Source organism: Lissotriton vulgaris, chromosome 1_1 (genome assembly GCF_964263255.1).
Source record: "Lissotriton vulgaris chromosome 1_1, aLisVul1.2, whole genome shotgun sequence".
NCBI lineage: Eukaryota > Metazoa > Chordata > Amphibia > Caudata > Salamandridae > Lissotriton > Lissotriton vulgaris.
In genome coordinates, this window is record NC_141685.1 from 769,725,761 (window position 1) to 769,750,535 (window position 24,775).

General features: G+C 46.4%; 1 protein-coding gene across 3 annotated transcripts in view; it reads left to right on the plus strand.

Moving 5' to 3' along the window:
* PRRC2C (proline rich coiled-coil 2C) overlaps nucleotides 1–24,775 on the plus strand; it is a 1,200,196-nt gene that overhangs the window by 439,652 nt on the left and 735,769 nt on the right. For all 3 annotated transcript variants that reach the window (XM_086955980.1, XM_086955997.1, XM_086955989.1), the window contains exons 12-13: nucleotides 6,540–6,730; nucleotides 7,506–7,755. In XM_086955980.1, coding sequence (XP_086812106.1) covers nucleotides 6,540–6,730; nucleotides 7,506–7,755 — 441 coding nt within the window. The remainder of the gene's footprint in view (nucleotides 1–6,539; nucleotides 6,731–7,505; nucleotides 7,756–24,775) is intronic.

Genomic DNA, 24,775 nt, shown 5'->3' on the forward strand with positions numbered 1-24,775 from the left:
GCGAGATTAAATGCCGGTAATCCAATACCAAACGATATGAACCGTCTGGCTTGTTTACAGTAAAAATAGTTATTCATTGGTGACACACATGTTTCAATTACACCTTAATATTCTAATTGTTCAAGGATAGCCGCGACGGAAGCTTTTGCTTCACGCCGTATGAGATATTGAGGTTGAGGTTGTGGATGAGACCGTAAATGAATCTCATGGCATGGGGACAATTTATCCCAACCACATTGATTGCGGTACACAGCCGGCGCTAGAGCCAGAGCCCACTCTTCTCCAAAGTGCAGCGCATCCTCTTTCGAGACTGTTCGCGAAACTGGGGAGGATCACCTCATCCCCTCGCGGAGCTGCGAGCTCAAAAGGTGGGGGCCAGTCAGCCTCCGAAAGCAAAATGTCATATGTAGACGAAAGATTTTCCCAAAATACCCCTTTTATAGTTCGCTGTTTGTCACCCTCGATTAACAGGACAATTTCGAAAAGTCTATCAGGGGGAGCAACTCTTGTATCAGCTGTTTCAATCACAACGTAAGTATCAGTCGCTGTCACCTTCAGTAGTGGACGGAGGGCCTCTCTCACTATGGTAATCTCCGCCGCGCTGTCCAGCAAGGTCAGAGCCCACGTCAGATTCCGAAGCCACGTTCTCACATTCTGTGCATAACGATGCGCTGTTAAGGCTGCGACTTTCTTCTTGGCAAACTGCGGTCTCTTAGGCGTACAGCCTTCCTGCTTTTCTGCACCGTTTCTCGGGCGGGGCTGGTCACGTCCTTGCTGGCCACCCCGCCCCCTGCCGCCCCCTCCACCACCGGTTGTCGGGGCTGATGAGTCCTGAAAGGAACGAGGAGAGCGTTGGTCAGAAGCCTGAAAACTGCGCAGGCAACGGAGACGCAGGACGAGAATCCTGGGTTGTTTGTTGTTGCTGTTGCTTTCCCTGTTTCTGTTTTTTAGGCCAACTTGTTTTTTGGACTTGGGCTTAACTTCCGTTTCCGAAGTTTGTCCCTGGGGCTGCTTTTTCTCCTTAACAGAAAAAGGCTTACGATCCTTGGCATTGCGACCCACGGTTTTATAAGCCGCCACAATAATCTTCGCTAACTGTCGGGGTTTCTCGGCCTCGGGAAGTGCTGCCAACGCGTTAGCAACATGAAAGTTCACTGCATTCCCCCTTGACATTTGAAAGGATCAGATCGCAAACTTCATCAAAGGTGCCACACAGGCGCATGCCCAACTCAACTGCAGACTCCGCTCCGTGATCATCTTGAACACGTTTAAGGAACGAAGACAGCACGGACATAGACGGGGTGCCTTAGCACCTCGCATAGACCGCAGCAAAAGTCTTACCCCAGGTCTCAGTCATCGAGTTCAGGGGCCAAATCTTTCGGTAAACTAAGCGTAAGAATCCAGTGTTTTTCACCAGGAGTCTTATTCGGAAATACAGCTTCCAGCTGGTCAAATTTCTCGGCAAGCCTGAAAGGAAAATCATCCTTATCCTGGGGCTTCTTGCCCATGACGGCATTAACCAGGACAGGACTGATTTTCAAACCACCCTGTCTGGTCGGAAGCGCCGCACCCCCCCCCGGGGTTCCACCCGGAAGATTACGGCCCATGTAATGCACTAAGGCTCTAATCACGGCAATCGCGACTACATGTAGTTGTCGGAGTTCAGCCACGTTACAATTGCCGTGTAGAGGATGAGGAGTAAATCCACCCAAAACAGGCCAACTAGCGCCTGGAATGGACAACTGACCTAACCTCGGAGCTGTTAAAGAATGGGGTAGGGCGCCACCAAACGAAACTCCATGCTGCCAAACGTCTATAGGAACTTCCTGTGCCCTGTACGGAGTATACTCATTAGGTACAGCTGTGGGAGTGTACGTGTGGAACACACCAGAATTAGCGTCAACCGCCGGAAATGTCACCCACGAATAAAACAGTTTGTAAGGATAAGCATGTTCCGCACTCACCACCATGATCACAGCCAAGCCTTCCAAAGGCACATTGTACATCCGCAAATGCTATCACACCGCAATGCGACTATGCTGCGGAATGTCCACGGCAGCCATGACAGCACAGGAAATATGAAAAACATAGTAAACTTTGTAGCACAACTGGGTAGTAATTAAAAAAAACCTTTTAGTTAGAATCAAGCTTGAAAAGACCCATTTCAAAATAGGTAGGTTTGTCCGACACCACTGTTTTCCGGAAACAGCAGTGAAGGGGTTAAGGAATGAATGATATACTACTCGAGTGTCATGATATAAGGCCAACAACGTATGGGCGCCATGTAGCGGGAATTCCGTTTTCCTACAGAACTGTGCATAGAGACCTGGAACCTCGGTGAATTAGGATGGCTTAAAACTCCCCTCAGTACTCAAAATCCCCTTACCGAGCTAGCTACAGTGTCTCATTGGTCATAACAACCTCCCAATGCTTAGACAGACCAGAACATGAACTTAGATTACCTCGGGTATCGTGGAACACATGAACACTCTTTCGTTATATAATCATTGCAAACCAGAACATGGAGTAAATGAGGACACATGCATGTTTGAAATATTTATTTACTAATGCATGGTTCTCAAACGCAGTATCTTGTATAATACTAGCAAACATATTATAAGCAACAAAGTTATCAGCATAGTTATTAGTCCATAAAAGGCGAACGGTGACAGCATACTAAGATGCTGAAATGAATAGGAATTAACAATACCTAATTCACACCCTACCTATTTAGCATAGTATTTTATATCTATGAAGGTCTCATTTGGGTTTTAGCAGGGCAGGCCCATACCTCAAAATCTCAGTGGCAGAGGTTCACATCATCTTCCACCAGCTCTCTGCATGCGAAGCACCATCAAGTGTGTTACGTATGTGTTCAGCACAACAATATAAAACCCGCCAAGAACCAAATTTGGGCAGCAGCATGTGTGTTATGTCTATGGAAGTGCGAAGATCAGACCTCACAACAACATCGTGTCTAGTTATCCTTGCAGCCTTCAGCACTCACTGTGCAGACAGTGTACTGAGCAAAACTGATATCCGAGCAATAACATATTATTTCTCAAGTAAATCACGAAGCTCTTCTGGGTTTAAAGCTAAAACAACAATTATGTGTCGTGTGCAAAATGAGACCGAATTGTAAAATGGCGTTTTAAACATTTAATAAGCTCATGCTAACTTAACACAGTATATAGAAAAGAATTAGCTATATGACAGTTCCAAACGCAAGATTGCAACAGTGTTTAGAGGATCAGTGGAGACCGAGGACGGGGTGCTGTGAAGATCGAATTCTCCATCAGTCCGCCAAAGATTCCATCCGGTGGTGGATGAAGAGATCACACTTAATGCAAGGAGTGGCATTTCATAAAGATCCTCAAACTCTGATCACGGACGCCTCTCTCCAGGGTTGGGGTGCTCATATGGGCCCTCTGCAAGTACAAGGGCTATGGTCAGAATCCGAGAAAGGCTATCGCATCAACCTGCTGGAGCTAAGAGCGGTTCATCTGGCTCTCAAGTCCCTGTTTCCATCATTCCAATCTCGGTCCCTCCTGGTGCAAACAGACAATACAACTACAATGTATTATTTAAACAACCAGGGGGGTACCAGGTCCAGGACTCTGTCCATGGTAGCCCAGACCATCTGGAATTGGCTACTGGCAAGAGACTTGTCAATAACAGCAGTGCATCTGCCCGGGTCCCTCAACTCGCAGGCGGATTTCCTCAGCAGGGACTTCGTCGAGGTTCACGATTGGGTCCTCAACGAGGAAGTCGCAAACAGTATTTTCCAAGCATGGGGAACACCAGATATCGATCTGTTCGCAGACCCGGGAAACGCAAAATGCCCCGTCTTCGCGTCCAGTTTTCCCGAGGTCGGGTCTCAAGGGAATGCTTTTTATAGACTTGTGTCAGAACTTACTGTACGCTTTTCCACCAACCCCGTTGATACCAACAGTAATCAACAGGATGTACAAAACCAATTCCAGGATGATTCTGATTGCCCCCGAGTGGCCACGCCAATGGTGGTTTCCAAATCTCCTTCAATTATCGGAAGTGCCACACAGGAGGTTGCTGTGTCGATCGGATCTTCTATCCAAAAAGAAGGGGAGTGTGTTCCACCCCAACCTGTCCTCCCTACGCCTGGCAGCATGGCTCCTGAAGTCATCCAATATACACACTTGCAGCTGAATCCAGACTGTGTGCATATCCTTAAGGAGGCGAAGCGTCCTTCCACAAGGAAGTCTTATGGATTTAAATGGAAGCGACTTTTTTTCTGTGGTGTGAACAATGGTTTTGATCCTATCCATGGTCAGGAACAGGTGATTCTGCCTTATCCCTTACATTTGGCGAGGTCTGGTCTTCAATTTAGCTGTATTAAAGTCCACTTGCAGCGATCACGGCCTACAGGAAATCGCCTACTCAGACCTCCTTTTTTAGGATGCCTGTAGTGAAGGATTTTCTGGAAGGTTTAAGAAAGGTGTATCCGTCAGTCAGGACACCTTCCCCACCTTGGGAGCTTAATGTGGTGTTAACTAAGGTAATGCTGATTTTGAACCTATACATAAGGCTTATTTGCAACACTTAACTTGGAAGGTAGCGTTCCTTGTAGCCATTACTTCTGCTCATAAAGTGAGCGAGATCCAGGCGCTGTGTTGCAAAGAACCGTTCACGGTGTTCCATGCTAATAGAGTGGTACTCAGGACGCATCCTGCCTTTCTCCCCAAGGTAGTGTCAGATTTTCACATTAATCAGACTATAACCTTGCCAACTTTTTTCCCAAATCCTAACACTCCTCCTGAAAGAGCTTTTCACTCCTTAGATCTTGAGAGAGTTCTTAAGTTTTATCTGGACAGAACAAAGACTTTGAGACAGTCAGACAGTTTGTTCATTAACTATGGTCCTGTTAATACGGGCTCTGCAGCTTCCAAGGGGTCCATATCTAGATGGATTCTGTCTTGCTTCGTCCTTGCATATCAGTTTTCAAACAGGTCTTTGTTAGGAAGACCAAAGGCTCATTCTACGAGAGGTAAAGCTTCCACCACAGCTCTCCTTAGAAATGTTTCCATGGCGGAAATCTGTAAGGCAGCTTCTTGGCGTTCGGTACATACCTTTACTCGCCATTACTGCTTCGACTCAGACACACAGGCTGATGCACAGGTATTTATTCACTAATTCTAGCTTAGATCTGTGTTAAAGCTGTTGTTCATTTTTTCTGTTCGCCCGCATCTTGTGGGTATGAGCTTGCTACTCTATTCAGTGCTTATGACTATTAAGTAGTATCCCCTAGAAGAGAAGGATTAGTTACTTAACTGTAATCCTAGTTCTCTTCCAGGGGGATACTCATTAAAGTCATAAGCACCCTACCGCCTCCCCGGGCGAGCAGTAGCATTATGGTTTAATAAGTTTGTTTTAATTTTATATATGCAGATACCTGCAAGGTTTACTGTACCGTACAAAAGAACTGACCTAACTGTCACCTGTGGGGCATGTTGGGAGCAGAGTTCCCCCTGGAGGCCTTAAAGGCAAAGTGTTCAGATTCTGAGGCTTTAAAGGCGAGGTGCCAGTCTGATTTTCTGTACAGGGATGTTATTTCTCTATGCAGCCTACATAGGCTAATTGCCTTTTATTACAGCTTCCTTGATGAAAATAAAAGGTTTTTTCTTTCTGTGGAATGCATTTTAGGCTCCTGCCTTTTTCCTGCATTGTTTCTAAGGTTTATGTTCATTCTTCAGAAAATATATAATTATGGCTTGTATTAGCCTATAGGTTATGGTTGGGCTGCATATTAGTGTATACATGTATGTGTATAATTTCTTTAGTACTATGTACTCTTATTATAGATTTACACATATATATGTATTTAGTTATGTGTTCCCGGTTCCCGCTCATGGGCAAAGATTATTTAGTGCTTATGACTTTAATGAGTATACCCCTGGAAGGGAACTAGGATTACTGGTAAGTAACTAATCCTTCTTGGCCAGTCCTCCACCCCAAACATTCTTGTGTAGGTTGCAGTTCATTCACTTTATTTCCTAATAAATTTTGGACATCTCAATGCTTACATATACAGCATTCTTACATTCTCGCCTACCCACGGCAAACAATCTGAAGATGGCGTTGATGACCATGCGCTGTATTACCAAAAGGAGGAGTCACACAGCCTTGTTACTCGAAGAAAACATCCTGGAACAAAAAAGATTTGTAATCATCTGAACCCAACACTTGATGGCAGACTTATGCAACGCATGTGAATCTACAGCATTACATGCCAAGAACAGATGCTTAAAGGGTAAGTAACATAATCCTTCCTTGCTAAAGACCGGCTCCAACTTCTAAACTAGGGCAGGTATTCTAGACACTGATGGTTATTTAAAGTAGTGTAACTCGTGAAGCTTTGTTGTACGCGCCATGATGACTTCATTTTCTGATCTTTTACACAGCATTTTTCACTTCTGGTCATGCACCTTGACTTGAAATCTGTTAGGCTTTGTAGGGCACTCAATACCATTTACTGATATATTGAATGTTTATTCTCCTTATAGGCACACATCAGATCTTTAAAAGACAAGACAGTGTCTGTAGTGAAAAGGATTCTTCCTCCTTGTCTTCACTGGCACCTCTGATGATTCCTGATAATGAGCAAGAACCTGGTTCTCAGCCCCGTCCAGCAGTGTCCTCTGGGTACTCTAAACAATTTCAGAAGTCCCTGCCACCGAGATTCCAAAGACAGCAGGTAAGTAGGGGTGATAATAGTTCTGACTAGTCAGCTTTGCTGATACTGTGGTGAAGTGATTAGAACAGTCTATTAGATGCTTTTAACTGTTAGAAGTACAGCATACCCTCTTGCTCTAACAGGAGGCTTGAGCCCATGTTGTTGATAGCAAGGGAAATAACTGTTATGCTTCAGGGAGATAAAATGGTGTTGGTCATGAGCTTTGTGGTTTGGTAGTGTTGCGACCATTGGAAGACTGTCTTGTTTATTCTGTGGATTTGTAATTGTGCGTAATATTCTTTTACCTTCCTTCATTTGCCACAAAAAACCTTTGGTGTTTGTGATAATGCACTGCTTGGGTATTTTGGACGATTTTACAGGACATACTGCTTAGCTTTATTCTCTTGACTGCCCCTCGTCTAAATTTAGGACACTTATTGAAGTCTTGCACTGTCAATCCCCTCAGCTCTTGTAGTGTAATCACAGCAGTGGTGCAGGTTTTGTCTTTCCTTTTAATCCCATGGAGTTTAAAAGCGGTTTTCTCTCTTCTTCTGTCAGAGTAGTGCATAAAAATGGTTCTGCCTGTATGCGATTAGTGTATGTGTTAAAATTATAATCATAAGATTCCCAGGTTATGCAATGCTCCTGACTGATTTTTTTAATGTCCTAAAACCACTTTCCATATAGATGTATTGTCCTCCTAGTCTTCATACTGTTACTCTATATAAATTAGCCCTCAGGCCAACATGCCACTCTTATTTGATTTCATTGATTGTGGAGCTTTGTTGATATTTAGGAACAGATGAAACAGCAGCAATGGCAGCAGCAGCAGCAACAAGGAGCCCTTTCTCAACCAACACAAGCACAGCCGGCGAGTAGTCCTGTACCCCCTCGACAACACAGACCCCTGTACCAACCCTTGGCACCCCATCCACAGCACTTGGCTTCCATTGGTTTTGATCCACGTTGGCTTATGATGCAGCCATATATGGACCCTCGAATGATGTCAGGGAGGCCTGCAATGGATATGCCACCAATGCATCCAGGTAAACATTCATTGCTGCACTTAACTCCATGTCAGTGCATCTGAACATTCTACATTACTAAGCCAGGGAGCGAGGTATATTGTTTTGTACAGAATTGCTAGCTAAAGTGCCTCTGATACTAGTAGAAGACTTGCATGCATCACCTTGTATGCATGCTTTGAATATAAGGCCTGGTGATAAGGTCTTTAAAAATAGTTTCGGAACAGCTAATAATAGTAATAACTTTTTATTGTAGCGCTTTATTCCATACTTCTGTTTCAGGGTGCTATAATCAAAGCATTTAACTGTCACTTCAGTGGTGCTCTTTTTACTGACCTCAAAGTTGGAATACTGACTGCCTTTCTGGGATTCAAATGTGGGGCTTGTTTTATCAACCAATTTCTCACTTTTGACCGTTGAGCTCCCTGTGCCTTCCAGCTGACTGGGTGTAAATGACGTTTTGTCTTACAAGTAAGATAATTATTGTGTGGTCACAAGATCTGTTTGATTTTTTGGAGGAAAATCTTTTGCTTTCCCCGATTTTTATTTGTTACTTCCATGTGAAGAATGAATTGTCCAGTTCTGGTTGTTCATTTCATTATTACATTAGTCTCATTGCTTTGTAGATTGCCTGAAATGGTGTAATTTATTTTCATCATTTTAGGTGGAAGTGTTACTCATATTGGGCTTTTTCCATCAGGGACTCTTCATTTAATTCTTATGCACATAATTTATCTGTATTTATGTGATTGTCTGAGAACACACATTAACTGAATCCTCTTTTCCTACTTTTAATAACCTGTTTGGCTTTTATTCTTAATAATTGGTTTTTACTAAAAGTAAAACCACATTTGTTACAATTTTGTCAAACACCTGATATTAAAAGGGAAAACGGAAAGAAAGGCAGTTGTCCCCATGTAAAAAAAAAAAAAAAGTAGATCACTGCCGATTGGATTTGGTGAATGCAATGCACTTTGTTAGATGCAGTTCTTTGTGTATCCTCAACTCTGAAGGCAAATGTTTCTTAATACAGAGCTTTGAATTTTTCCACTTCGAAATCAATATTTGGGAGAAGGCTGGAACTTGCCAAACTCACACCTGGCAGCATTGAAGTAGAGATTTGGTGAATATCCTGTTCTGACACTGGATTTGGCTGCAACAGATAATAGATGGTGGTAATTGTGTGGGTCTTGATTTCGGTACGCTGTTCCTATTTGGGAAATTAAGTAGGAAGCGGAAGGGAGAGGAAGAGAAGAAAACCTTGGTGGCAGGTAGGGAATAATATGTTAGTTGCGAACATGTGCTGGGGATAGCTCCAATAAGGAACTAGGGCCCTCTCACACCCCGAAGGGTGTCATGCTTCATCACAGGGCAGCTTCTCGTTGGGCCTTCACTGCAATGCCCAACAGGCTCTGTAGTGGAGCTCTTTCCCAGGGGTCTTTTCAGTTTGCCTTTGTGAAGCTTAAAGATGTTGTGGAGGGAGCTTATATGTAGTAAGTAGAAGCGGTATGGTGTGCTTGTGGTTACAAATAGCTACAGAATTCTCCAATAGTAGTTTATTTGCAGGGTACCTGTGCCATGAGTAAAAACGCTGACTGGAAAATCATGAACTGGAGAGGGAAAAATTAAACCCGCTTCAGTTTAAATGAATGAATGAGTGAATTGAGCAGGAAGTAGACATGTTTCATGCCCATCAAAGTCAGTGTTGATCTAGGCATTTCATCAGGATCGAAGTACCCTCATCTACTCTTATGGTGCAATGTGTACTGGGTATAGAAAAAGAAGTCACGTCCCCTCAAGTCTGGACTCCACTGTAGTCCTATTGTGTGGAGAAAATAAGAGGTAAGTTTATACCTTCTGGAAAAAAGTGCACCTGAATGGGGTGTTGATCAGCCGCAACTAAGACATGCTGGGCTGCTCGCTGGAGTTGTGAGTGAGACAAAACTTAGTTGAAGTGTCTGCTCACACGGGACCTACCCATGTGGCCTCTTGGAACCGACCTCAGAACTCTATCTAACACCGTTGTCAATTAAGCCAGCTCCATTCAGGCTGCAAAAGAAGTATCGGCCTCCAGAGCTGGATCCCACATTCCTATCGACGGACCCAGCTCCGGATTCGGTTATTGTGGTGGCAGTGAAAAAAACCTACTAAGACTCCAACATCTACAGTTCCAACTGATAGAGAGCCGTAAGATTGACTCATTGGAAAGGAAGGTGTACAAAACAGCAGCGCCTAACATGAAAGCTGCTAGTGCCACAGCCTTACTAGGCAGTTATTCATATGCCCTTTGGACCCCTCCCATAAAGACTTGATAAGCAAGCATTCCCATAGTGTGGTAAAGAGTGGCCTCTTCAGAGCAGCGTCTCAAACAAAGTGTGTCTTCTCTACGCCCGATCTTGCTAAGTACGACCCGTGAAATATGACCTATGGAGTATCTTCAATTGGATAAAGCGAAATTTGAGAGGAATGGCTGTGTCCCTCGGAGACATAAGTGCAGATTGCCAATCTTAATAATCAAATGGTGCTCCATCCACTTGCCATTGCTCACGGAGGTGCTTAAGTGGGTCCGGTAAATTATTGTTTAGCTTAAGATACGTCAATGAGACCGCTTTACTCTGCAGGGGTTCAGAAAGTAGACGGTCCTCAAGAGGAGACGATTATGGTATATCCTCATTCTCAGCAAGTGCTGCGTTTAGAGCATGACGGATTTGTAAGTAGCGAAAGACCCCTCCGGGGCCATATCATATTTCTTTTCCAATTAAGCTAATGGGACCATTTCCCCCTTTTTCCAGAGGTCTCCAATGGAGGAGATACCAATACTGTCCCATCTCTTAAATCCTGGTTGGTAACAAAATGTCCTCTGTTTCTGGGTATTCCACAGAGGGTGGCCTGAGTTATAACCCCCAGCCAGCCCAGTTTTCTGTCAGTTTGCCACCAAACATCTATGGTTTGAGCAGTGGGGCCTACATACCGGCCTCTTCATCCTAGGGTACTGGGCCCCTAGACATCCCTCTCTCCACATTTGATATTAGGAGGATAGTGTTAAGCATTTGTTGTACAAACTCAATGAGCAAATGATTGTACACACGCAAATACTGAACTTCAGACCAATTGGTTTTGTATAAAAATATTCTTTATTTCCGAGAGCCAAGCAAGCCTGGCACAGGTAAATGATTTATACTTTGCAGTAATAATACAGTTTTGAATTGCAGTTGTATATATACTTTGGTATGGTTACAGTAGAATTACTGGTAATGCAATACTTTGAAATATCGTATGTATACTTTGTATTGGCTTTTCAATAGGATGTCAAGTAAATTACTTTACAGATTACTTTTCTTACGCAGTGCAGTATACCTGGATACTGCACTGGGACATTTCCTGTAAACAGGAGTGAAAGTGTTTTGGTTATTTGGTTACAATTTTATAGACTTTTATAGATTTTCCAAATCCACACTTAGAAACTTTTTCATAGAAAAACAGTCAATGTTATCCCATGGAAGAAAATAGTGTTATCGGTTAGAGGTAAGTACTTTGTTGTGGGAGTTGGGTTTCTTGGGTTAGACTCTGGGGTCTAAAAGCACCCCAGCCGTACTAGGGCAGCGGGTGCAGATTGCTGAAACCCAATGTTATCCAATGGGGGATAGGGGGCCTCTGTTTAATGGCTGCTTACAAGCAGGCCACAAGGTTGTGGGAGCAAAGCTCCTGGACTTAGGCTCAGTGCAATTGGGGGTTTAAGACAGCACCAAAGGTGCACCCTCAGCAGCACTAGGGCGGCCGGGTGCAGAGGGCTGTTTTGGCATCGGTCGCCCTGTTACTTTCACTTGAGTTTCTCACACTGCAGGCTCGGCGACTAAGGTCTTCTGGGTGCAACCAGCACTTGGAGAGGTAAGTTGAGATGCTGGGGGTTGTTTAGGTACCATCGTTGGGCCAGGCAAGGCTGTGGGGTGCCGTGTACAGGGGTGTCTTTTAGAGTCCGATCTTCTTCCCAGCTCCTGGTTGCGGTTTGGGTGACTTTCTGGATTGAGGCTGCAGGCGTCTGCTGGAGGCTTGAGGCAGGTCGGAGATTGCTGGATCTCAGGTCAGTAAAACCTCCTTGTGGCGTTGGGCCACTCGAACTTGGGCTGTGGGCGACGGGTGCAGAGTGGTGCAGACTCGCAAATTTTGCCAGAGCTGGAGTTTGTGGATGAACAAATCCGGTGTTCACGGGAGACAGTCTTTTCCTTGGAATATAAATGTAAATGTACAGGAATTCATATAGCGCAAATCACTGATCGGTTTTTAAGCGCTTGCTTAGGGAACCCGTCCTGGTATTCCCCTGTGAGATAACCCCGGCAGGGTATCCGCAAGGTGAAAGCCAGGCATCCCGCTGCAAGGGACCGTTGTGGAGATTAAGCAAGCTATTGCCTAGAGTCGCAGAGTGTGAACCCGTGAATCGAGTAGGCACCGGAGCGAGAATTGTTGAGTCCATGGACATTTTTAGGACTCAAGACCCCGCCGAGCCGGGAATTGAACCCTGGTCCCGGGCTGACCTCTGCTTCCAGGTCTGCCTCCTCTAACCAGTGAGCCACACTTCTCCACTTCTCTTGGAAGGCATTGCAAGTCGTCTGGGTTCTTGAGGTTGCTGGCTGTAGGACACACCGGATATTCGCTGCTGCAGGGCAAAGTCAGTGGGCGTCCTCTTCTTAGCTTCGGCGCAGCTGTTCAGTCCGTTGTTTCTTGTCTGAGGAGGCAAGGTTCGAGGTCACCCCTAAATACTAGATTTAGGGGGGTTTCAAGTAAGTAAAGGTTGAGACCAATGGGTCCCTTCCTTGGGGTAGGTGTAGGAAAGTGGGTTTCTGTTGCAGTAACCCTCCCCCCCCCCCCCCCCCCCCCCCCCCCCCCCCCCAATTTTTGCCAGACTACTGATGCACTTTTCCTTGGTGTGCCTTGGGTCCCTGCCAATCAGGACCCAGGGCCTGTGTTCTACCTCTAAAAACTAACCCATTGGCATCTCTTGCCACAGGTCAGCCCCTGGTAAGTGGTATCGCAGGTACCCAGGGCATTTTGACCAGGGAAGACCTCTAAGGGCTGCAGCACTTAATGTGCCACCCTTAGAGGCCCTGTACCCTGACAGACACACACACACACTGCCTTGGTAGGTTGCGTGTCTTGGTGAAAAACCAATAGTCGATGTGTAGCAGGCCGACTGCTGAGCTAATGGGCAGTGGCGTTGGTCGGAATACATGACCCTGTGCTAAGGCAGTACCCGAAAGAGAAATTAACGCGGAAACTTCACCCCCACCCTTACATTTACCCCCTACTACAGATGCTATATCGCTGCAATACTCTCTGGGCTCTCCGTGTGGCTCCATGCAACGCCTGATTGAGAATTACCTGTGGAGGCTGCTCACCAGATGGTCGGGTGAAGCAGCAGAGGAGCACCCGGGATTGCGCTGAAGGTGATGGTAGCGGCATCTAAGGCAGCTACGGCGGCGGCTGCCTGTAAGATTCACACAGAGAATGTGCTGGAGTCCCCCGCCGCAAGCAAACCAGCTTCTATTCCCGGACCCGCCGCCACTCAGTGAGAGGCGGTGTCTCCTTGAAGAACCGGCAGTCGGGTCCTTCAGTTGTGGAGCTGCTACAGAAGACAAAGGATACAGTTGCTCCGGTGCCGGCTGTTGGCGGTGTGGACGACGGGAGCTGGACTCAAAGCAAGGAGGTGAGCCAAACACTCACCCGGGGGGGCCCCTCAAAGTATTATTGAGCATCATAATGGGGGGAAAAGGCCAATACGAACAGTATCAGAATACAACCCCCCCAGAGGTGTAATAATCTTTGAGTGTTGGGGGTGCAGGAGGGTCTAGAAGGGTCTGATGCCAGACTGTATGTAATTGACCTGTTTAAAGTGGCCTTCCCAGAGCTGTCGGAATGGAATTGGGCAGCTGAGATCCAAAGGGCACGCAGTATTCCACTAAAACCTCGGGTACCGGCAAGAGAGGGGGACAGACTGTGGGCTTTATTAGTCTTCTTCGGAAACTTCCTTCTGCGACAAGCGATATGACAAAGCCAGGCATGATGTTAAAAGATCTAGTGGGGACGTTTATTTCTTCGTCCGGCCAGACTTCTGCCATGTAACAGTTGAGAGGCGCTGGAGGCTGAGACAGCTCATAAAACTGTTTAAAGGTAGGAAAATTCAGGTTTATTTGGTCAACCCAGCTCAGCTGAAAGTAATTAATCAGGGTATCACTTTATACTTCTCATTGGAGATAAAAGCTAAAGTACTACTTGGACTCCCTAGACAAATGAAGGGGGAATTGTATTATGTTGGATTATATATAGAGCATAACTGGTAGGGTGGGGAAGAGGCTCAGAAATCATTAGTAGGATCTGAGGTTTTTCTCTTTCTGGGAAGGTTGGATTACATGTTTGTGTTCTCTTTTGGTAGTTACAAGGGTCTGATACACTGTTGGGGTTGTTTTATTGGGAAGTCACTGCTTATCTGCATAGCATACATCACATGCTCAGACCTTGGTCCCGGTGGGGTGGCGGGGTGAAGTGAGGGAAGTTGGGGGGGGGGGGGGGGGGGGATGGGGTCGCTGAGGGAGGATGTTGGGAAGGGGGGGGGGAGAGAAAAAAGAAATTACCTGGTACTATATCATTTGCATATGGATTCAAGGGCGTTTTTTTGAGATATTTGAACTGGCAGAAACTAAGGATAGGGGATAAACTAGCAGGAAATAGTGGGTAAGCTTAAGGTTTGCTCTATTAACATTGGGGGCTTGAATGATTGGAGTAAAAGACAGAGGATGGGCTAATTTGTTAGATCGAATCAGATTGACGTGCTCCGTCTACAGGAGACACATCTACCCTGGGCTAAAAAACACCTGTTCAATATTAGAGGATATCACATGCTGGCCAGCTCCACACAGACATCTAATATCAGAGGGGTGGCCATATTGGCTAAGTCCAGTTTGGGAAGGGCCAGACTCCATTTAGCAGATACATGTGGTAGGTGGGTACTTGTGGAACTCGAGTTGGGCCTTACACTCTACTATATATGGTTCTAATCAGGATGAACCTGAAGTTTTTGATAATCTGGAAATAGAATTGGTCAAGCCCCCTCGTAGTCTGAGGGGATTTTAACATCGCTGCAGATTTTACAGATGTTGGTATGAATGCCTCTTATATTGGTTCGCAAGCCTAAGGTATTTCAAGCTCTGAACCATGCTTTGTGGACTTTAAAGCGGCCTTTGACAAAGTCAACCGAGAAATCCTATGGCGAAAGCTGGCCTCCTGGCGGATACCCTCGCCTCTACTAAATCTTTTGATCGAGTTGCACACAAACACATGGATCCAGGTAAAGCTTGGGAACGGCTCGCACCTCTCTAGGCGCATTCCGACCACAAAGGGCCTAAAACAGGGGTGCGTGTTAGCTCCAACTCTTTTCAATCTTTTTACAGCTGACCTGCCATCCGCCTTAGATGCCTGCAATTCGCATGCTCCTCGGTTAGGAGGCAAAGGGCTGTCCGGCATCTCCTACGCAGACGACGTGGTCCTGGTCAGTCACACGAAAGTTGGCCTTCAAAACCTTATCAACACGCTTCATAGTTATGCCGTTGAAAACCTATTAGAAGTGAACATTAGTAAAACCAAAGTTCTTTCTATAACTAGAAGCAAAAAGTCGCACACTTGGATGCTTGGTTCGGATGCAATCTCAAACTGCTCTGAATACAAATATCTTGGGACCCAAGTCAATAACGGTGGCCGCTACCAAAACCAATTAGAGGCCATTAAGAGGAAAGGTATGCTAATAGCCGTGACATTGAAACCGCTAAAGACCAATCTGACCAGTGAGACTCTACTTCCTCTACTACGAGTAGCCAAAATCGAGTCACCAATCACCTATGGCAGTGAGGCTAAACTTCTGGACACAACCATCTCAAATGCCTACAGATTTCTTTTTAATCTACCACGCTATACTTCGTAGGCCCAGATTCGGTTGGAATTCGGGCTGACCTGACAAAAGCTTGCTCGAAGAGGTTCATACATCAAATGCTGGCACAAATTAAAGAATTATCAAGAAAACACCCTGAACTGACCGCTCTGGCAAGACATGCTTACAACATCGCGAATGCCGGTGAAAAAATACCTAGAGGAGTCCTTGTCCATCACAGGACTGAAAGACCTATGGGAGACTCCTGTATAACATGCGCAATTTAAGCGCATAGTGAACAAGAGTCTAAAGAGACAACCGCATGTGGAAGACAAAGCTTTGCTCTCTCATAGGCGCCATGCCTGGATGACCTTGTGCACATACAGAACACCGGGGCTCCAAGCAGATTTTGGTCTGGGGTATGGCTGGAAAACAAGAGGCCGTTTTCAAACACAGGCTGGGGATTCTACCCGCCATTCCTCACCTACCACCATGGTTGAGGCAGAACTATGGGACCAAAAGCCGGCTCTGCGGAACAGGAATTAAAGATTTGGAACACCTATTGTGCACTTGCCCGAGGCTGAACGAGGAAAGAGTAGCTCTGTTGAAAACAGCTTTCAACGAACTAGGAGTTCGCTCACGCAGACAAGCTGTCCTCGCTTGTTTTGTTCCTGGTCTCCCGCCACTAAACGGGAAGCTAGTGAAATATCTGAAACTAGCGAAACGGAAACAAATAATCCAGGCACTTGGCTAAGTGGAACCCCGGAACAGGACCAAGTGCCTTGAACATTTTTTCCCGCGTGGTTTTACTGTTTTTTGCCTTTACTACTCGATCAACAATGAACTTCTGTTTTTAAGGTCTTTTAAATTTCTTATGAGATTGTTTTATTGCACTTTTTGTAACGGTTTTTATTAACCTAAAACAATAAAGAATTACTTACTTACACTTATTAAATCCCATGGGCTGCTGGATGTGTGGGGGGGGAAAAGAGCCTAATAACCCGGGGTTCACGTATTTTTCATGCCCCTCTAAGAAGTATACCAAGTTGGACTACTTTTTTTTTTATTTCAGCAATGGAGGCAAGCAGAGTAGGAAAAAAAAAAATTTCCGAATGTTACATTTCCTGTGTGACCCCTTGTGCGCCACGTAATCTTGCTGTCCGAGTATGTAGACCACTTTCTCTGGTTTTCTTTTGTTTCAATAAAAAGTTTAAAAAATATAAAAATTACCGAAAGTAATCTCCGACCACAGTCCACTAATCTTATAATATGATACTGATACTATAATCAGGCCATATCTAAGGTGGACCTTTGAGAGGAGACTGCTAGCAGACACTAAATTTACAGAACATTTAAAGATTTGGGCTCAAAACTTCTTTGATATGAACCAGTAAAGTGCATCTCGAAATATGGCATGGGATTCATTTAAAGCAACCTTGAGAGGGGAGACTATCAGCTACTCTGCCAGGCTGAGTAAAGAGGCGCAGGCCCAGAATGAGAACTTTCTGAGTCAACTGGTAAAGGCTGAGGAATTGCATGTGAGGGATATTGTTGGTGGGCGCGAGGCCACTAGAAGTCAACAGAAGATCCTTGTTATTAAAGCTGAGCTAAATAAACTGGTAGCTCAGAGAGCCGCCGATGAGTATCAGACGCACAGGGGCAAGATGTATAAGACTGGGGAACAGGCGGGCAAACTATTAGCTCTTAGGATCAGACCGGGACGCAGCAGGAATGCAATAAAGAGCATTCGTGAGGGGGATCAGGAGTATTCAGAACCAGATGATATCCATAATGTCTTTAAGAATTTCTACCAACTCTAGGACGAAGCCAGTACAGATCTTTCTAGTCTAACATCTGATGATTTAGGTCCTAAAATGAGTGAGCTGGATAGACTGGCACTGAATGAAGATCTATCATTGGAGGAAGTAGTGGAAGCCTTGCAGGGTCTAGCGTCAGGGAAAGCTGCAGATCCGGATGGCATTCCATTGGAACTATATAAATGCCTACAGGATATTAAAGCCCCATGTTACTGGATCTATTTAACTGCAAAATTTGCACTGAGGGCATTCCTGATTCCTCGAAAGAGACTAACGTTGTTGTGTTTCATGATCAAGTTAAGCCCAAGGAAAGCCCTGGTGTGTATCGTCCAATATCCCTCATAAATGCTGATACTAAGATCTATGCCAAGGTCTTGGCCAAAAGGTTAGAGGGGGGATCATCGCGGTCTGGTCTCCCCGTAGCAGCATTGGTTTATCCCAGGTCGAGGAACAGGTCACATCAGGCGAGCTATCACGTTATTTGATGTGCAAGCTGCTGCGGGGGGACGGATGGCAATGGTCCTTTTGGACACGGAAAAGGTCTTTGATCGCATAACGTGGAAATATTTGTTGCGCATATTGGAACGAAGGGGCTTTGTCCCTAAGATAAGGAGAGCGGTTAAAGCTATGCAGTTCAGAAGAAATGTTAAACTTGCGTGGGACACGTCAGGGCTGCCCCTGTTCAGGGATCTTTTTTGCTCTGTATATTGATCCGGTGATATGCAGGATACTAAGCTGCGAGGATATTAAACCAGTAATGTGTAGAGGGTTTGAGACCAAGCTATTGGCTTATGCTGATGATCTGGCGATAACTACTACAGGTCCAGCTGTGGCTATGACTGCTCTCATAGAGATAGCTACGGAATTTGGTTGCTGTTCAGGATACCTTCTGAACGAAAGTAAAACTCAGGTTATCTGTACCAACAATATAGTAAGGCAAGATGGGAGTGGGAGATATGTGGACTCGGCAACCTATTTAGGGGTCAGGATAAGTCCTGTAATGGATATAATTATCGAAGTGAACTTTGTCCTGTTGGCTGCGTCTATTGCGGAAGAGTTAAAAAGAATAGATACCATCCATTTGTCTGATAGGTCGAGCCAATGTATGTAAGATGACTATGCTCCCTAAAATTTTATATCTTTTTCTCTCTATTCCTCTTATGGTAGGGGAGGGTTGGATAAAAAGAGTCCGCATTCATGAACTTTATATGGCAATACGGCAAAGTTAGAAGATCTAAGAGTTCTCTTCCAAGGGACCCTCATCAAAGTCATAAGCATTAGAATATTCCCGCCCATGCGCAGGACCCCGTAAACACTATATTATATGTGCCCCACATATATATATATGTATGTGTATGTATGTATATATATATATATATATATATATATATATATATATATATATATATATATATATATATATATATATATATATATACACATACACACACACACACAATAAGCAAATAAGCAATTGTAGCCTAATAAACACCAGAGCTGAATCATTCTGCAAGGAATTTCCACCATACATAAAAAACATGCATTACAAACAGGAGAAACAACAAAATTTGTTTAGAAACTGTTTTAATGCTCAGAAAACAGTAGAAATTCTCAGAAATCACTGAAATCATAGGAAGCTCCCAGGCTGCATTGCAAATACAGTCTAAAAAGACTGAAAACCTTACCTGTAGCTGCATAGCAATAAACTGACGCCGTGCCTTTAAGGCACTCCTGACCCCAGCTTCCCATCATGCCTCAGGGGTGACAGTTAGGTCAGTTGTTTTTTCCGGCTCCTTCAGGAAGGATACTGGCAACACAGCGCCACTCTTTTCTGATTTTTGTCAGAAAATCTCTTCACTTTTTACAACTTTTATTCCTTACTTCGATGTTTTTCATCTGTAGAAGTAAGAAGCTGTCCTCTTTTGATAGGTTTGGGCATTTTTAGCAATCTAAAATGCCATCTCTTTTTGAGTCTTGCCCTTCTTGTGTAAAAAGAAGGCCAAAACAGACTCTCGTGAGGTCTGTATTCTTTGTCTACCTGAGGATCATGATCCTAAGACCTGCCCTCACTGCCAGAACCTGTCCAGAAGAACATTAAAGGACAGGGAAAGAATTTGCCTGTATGGCCTGGCAGATAAATCATCTAGAGTAAGGTCTCCGGTAAGGAAGGGCTCCAAGAGATCTAGAACACCTTCTAGAAGCAAGTCCTCGCGTCCTTCTGCTTCAGCGTCTGGCTCGGCGCTGAGAAAAGATCTTCAGGTGGGTCATTTATCTAAGAAAAGACCCTCGACAGTAGGCTCGCCGTCGAAAAAAGGTACATCGTAGACGTCGATTCAGGATCCTCCGCCGTCGTCAACCCGGCGTCGATCGGCGTCTAGGGACAAAACTCCTCCGACATAGTCAACCCAGCGACTATCTACGTCGAGGAGCAGAAACCCTCCGCCGTCGTCAACCTGGCGACGATCGGCGTCGAGGAGCAAAACCCCTCCGCCGTCGTCAACTCGGCGTCGAGGGGCGAAGACCTTCTGCCGGCGTCGGCACGACGTTCGGCATCGAGGGCAGGCTCACTTCTGTTGTCCCAGCTATCCCCTCCGCCGTCGTCAACTCTGGGACGTTCGGCGAGAGGATGAGCTCTCCGTTGTCGTCTCGCAGACCTTCGGCGTCGAGATTGGACGCAGCTCCGCCGTCGTCTAGACGACGCTCGGCGTCGAGAGCGAGACCCTACGTTGTTTGCTTCTCATTGCTGTCATCTGCTTCTCATCGGCACCGGTCGACGTCGAGACGACGTTCGACGTCGAACAGACAGCAGGTGCCTTGATCCATGTCTGGATTGCGTGCAGGTTCGACGTCGAGAGCACGCTCGACGTCAAGACAGCCCTCGGTGAGGTCTGGGGATGGATCGGTGGTCCTGGTGACTGAGTCAGCCTCGCACCATACCTCCTCTCACTCTTCCAGGAGGGCTTCTTTAAGGTCGGCCACTCCGGTAGCTGATGACCATGTCCACAAGTCTCCTTCAAGGCTAAAGGAGGCCCCTGCTGCTGTTCAGTTGTTTCCAAGATGGCAGCTTCCCTTAAGTCATTGGCAGGACACTGGGGCAATAAGGCGAATGCAGGAGTATGCCAGTCTGGTTCATATATCTCCTCTTCAGAGACTGGTGGGCGAAGTGGACAGAGTGAGCTCTCCCAGGCACGAGAGGTCCCCTGAGAGAAGTCCCTATAGATCTCGTTCTCAGAGGCGTGAAGAATGCGCAGTCAGATCAAGGGAAAGGAGGCGCAGTGCACACCGGCGAAGTAGAACACCGTCTACTTCCTCGACTTCCTCTACCCGGTCCTCCAGAAGGGATTACTCCCCCACACTATCGGACAGCCCGATTTCCAGGGTCTCTCCCATAGATGACATTAACAGATACCATGAGGTTCTGCAGAGAGGTGCTCAGAAGCTCAATATTGAGATGCCTGTCCCACAAGTCACGACAACAGTGAATTTCGAGACTCTCCATCAGAAGACTGCATCTCGGCCATTACTCCCATTTGTTCCAGGGATCCTTGACCCGGTCATGGACACTTTACCTCCAGCAACCATCAAAGCGGTGCCGGCTCGCCTCTTAAAGAAATATAAGCCGGCTACCTCGGATCCAGTCTTCATCAAGACGGATCCTCCTGCATACACAGTCATCGTGGCGGCAGCAAAGAAGACACATGCTGTTTCAGCCACTTCTTCTGTTCCGCCAGACAAAGAGAGCAGGTCCCAGGAATCGTGGGGTCGCAGGGCCTGCACTTCTGCTGCTGCATCCCTTAAGGTCTCCAGGGCGGCTGCGTTGTTTGGCTGTTATGACAAAGCTCTCTGGGACTCTGTGGAGCGTTTTAAAACAAAGCTCCCAAGGAAGACCAAAAGGATTTCGGCGAATTAGTCACGGAGGGATCTTTGGTGGCTAGTCAAATGATAAGCACAGCGGCAGATTGTGCAGTGCTATCTGCGCACTCTTACGCACACGGCATATGCGCCAGGAGGTCGTCCTGGTTAAGATTGACAGGACTAAAGCCAGATGCACAGCAGAGAATCTTGAACCTCCCGTTCTCTGGCTCTTCTCTTTTCGGCACGCACGCAGATGAGATGAATAGGATGAAAACTGAGTTGGACACCGTCAAGGCAGTCTGGTTCGAGAAAAAGAAGAAATTTAAGCGCAGCTACAAATCCAACCAGCGCAAGGGGCCTCAACAGAGGGTTCAAACCACTCAGTGGTCCCAGAACAAGAACCAAGTGAAGTCCCAGTTTCGAGGAGGAAAGTCTAACCGAGGTAGAGGTGGCCACCAACAGCAGTCCTCTACCACGGCGAGAGCGGGAGGAAAGTCATGAGCAGTGGCTTCCTCTGCCGCCGTTGCCCACTCCAGTGGGAGGAAGTGCTTCACAACATCTGCCAGAGTGGGCCAGCATCACAAGAGATCGCTGGGTGCTGAATATACTGCGCAATGGATACGCGATATGTTTCAGTGCGCTTCCAAAGGACATACCACCGAAAAAGTCTTGTCCTCATCAGTTAAAGCTGCTTCTAAAAGAGGTGAGAGCTCTTCAAAAACAGGCGATAGAAGAGGTTCCGCCCTCTCAGAGGAAGAGGAGTTTACTCCAGGTACTTTATTGTCCCCAAAAAAGATCAGGAGGACAAGTGTCGACCGATTTTGGACCTTCGCCTTCTGAACAAGGTCATAGTCCAGGAGAAGTTTTGCATGTTGGCCCTTCACCAAACATGTTCACATCTGCAAGTAGGGGATTGGATGTGTTCGGTCGACCTCCAAGATGCGTACTTCCACATTTCCATTGCAAAACGTCATCGCAAGTATCTGCGGTTTGTGGTCGGCCACACATTATCAATACAAGGTCCTGCCCTTTGGTCTCAAGTCAGCTCCGCGAGTCTTCACCAAATGCATGGCAGTGGTGGTAGCTTTTCTTCACAAAAAAGGTCTCTTAGTCTATCCATACCTAGACGACTGGCTGTTAAAAGGTCCATCCCCACTGCAAGTGAGACACGACTTCCAGACCTGTCTGCAACAGCTGCACAACCTCGGCCTTCATGTCAACATGGAGAAGTCAGTACAGCATCCCACCCAGACCATCCACTACCTCGGCTCTGTTCTGGGCACAAGAGTGGGAAGAGTGTATCCTTCGGAGGAGACACTGTCTTCAATGCGGCAGAGGTGCAGGCTTCTGCTCCAGGTGCAGAAGCAGACAGTCCGGCGGGTGGCATTCCTGCTAGGATCCATGGCGTCCTGCATCTTTCTCATCCCCAACGCCAGGCTGAGGATGCGTCCTTTGCAGCAGACTCTGGAGGACCAGTGGGATCAGTCAACAGGTCGCTGGGAAGATCAGATCTCTCTCTCTCCCATGCGGCAGGATCCTCCCTCTCATGGTGGACTCAGCAACGGAATCTGATGGTGGGAGTTCCTTTTCACCAGCCACTTCCAGTGCAATCGGTGGTGACAGACGCGTCTCTGCAAGGCTGGGGGGTACACATGGGGTGCCTTCAAATACAAGGACGGTGGTCGGCAAACGAACAGTCCTACCACATCAATTTGCTGGAGTCCATCTGGCTCTGAAAGCTTTCCTGCCTGCAATCTAGTCCGATTCAGTCCTGGTCCAGACAGACAACACGACAACCATGTTCTACCTGAACAAACAGGGTGGCAGTGCACCTTCCAGGAGAGCTAAATGTCAAAGCAGACGCACTCAGCAGGCACTTCAAAGATCAGCCAGACTGGGTGCTACACGACGATGTGGTGGTGGACCTTTTCCATCGTTGGGGTCGTCCGGAAATAGACCTATTTGCAGACAAAAACACAAAATGCCACGCCTTCGCGTCCAGATTCCACCGTCCAGGGACAAGAGGGAATGCGCTTTTGATGGACTGGTCAGGGACATTTGCCTACGCCTTTCCTCCTCTGCCCCTGATCCCGAAGGTGGTGTCCAAGCTACTCAGATCCAGCATGACCATGATCCTGATAGCTCCAGACTGGCCACAGCAGTGGTGGTACCCGGACCTTCTTCATCTGTCGGTACTTCCACACAGGAGACTACCTTGCAGGCCGGACCTGCTGACCAAGATGGGCGGGAGGATTCTTCATCCCAACCTTCCCTCCCTGAACTTGACAGCATGGCTCCTGAGGTTCTGCAATACAGACATTTGAAACTGCCTCCTGATTGCATGCATATTTTGAAAGAAGCAAAAAGGCCTTCCACAAGAGCGTTGTACGCATTTAAGTGGAAGAGGTTTTTTCTTGGATGTAGAGAACATCACCTTGATCCTACGAAGGGGCAGGAGGGTGTCATTCTCCCTTACCTTCTGTACTTAGCAAGATCTGGTCTAAAGTATGCTTCTATCAGATTGCATTTATCTGCCATTACGGCGTACGGGAAGTCGCCTAGTCAGCCCTCCTTTTTCCAAATGCAGGTGGTCAAGGACTTCTTGCAGGGTTTGAAGAAAGTGTATCCCCCTGTTCGAAACCCTTCTCTGTGGGAGTTGAACCTGGTGTTATCTAAATTGATGGGCCCACCTTTTGAGCCAAGCCATAGATCTTCCTTGCAGCATTTGTCTTGGAAGGCTGCTTTTCTGGTAGCCATTACATCAGCGCGCAGAGTAAGCGAGATCCAAGAACTGTGTACCAATGAGCCTTACACTGTTTTCCACCATAACAGAGTAGTCTTAAGGGCGCATTCTTCTTTTCTCCCTAAGGTGGTGTCTGATTTTCATATCAATCAGTCAATTTCCCTGCCATCTTTTTTCCCTAATCCAGCGACCCAGGCGGAGCGGTCGCTTCATTCCTTAGACCTCTAGAGGGTGCTTACGTTCTACTTAGAAAGTACCAAGGGCATAAGTAAGACAGATCAGTTATTTGTCAATTATGGCGCCATGAGAACAGGCTTCCCAGCCGCTAAGAGATCCATTTCGAGATTGTTTCCTGTATCACCTTAGCTTACCAGCTGGCGAAAAGGCCCTTACCTTTGCCTCCTAAGGCGCATTCCACTAGGGGGATAGCGGCCACAGTTGCTTTCTTACATGACGACCCAATGCCAGAGATTTGCAAGGCTGCCACCTGGAAATCAGTTCATACCTTTACGAGGCACTACTGCCTAGAATCTGATTCCAGGGCTGATGCTCAAGTAGGCCAAGCCTCCTTGAGGAATCTGTTTGGATAGTTTCTTGCTCTATCCTCTCTTGGTTTTTCTAAGCTTATTGATCACGTTTTCTGTGTTCTCCTTTGCCCGCAGGGAGATGAGGCTCGCTATTCTATTCTAATGCTAGACTATTGATGAGGAT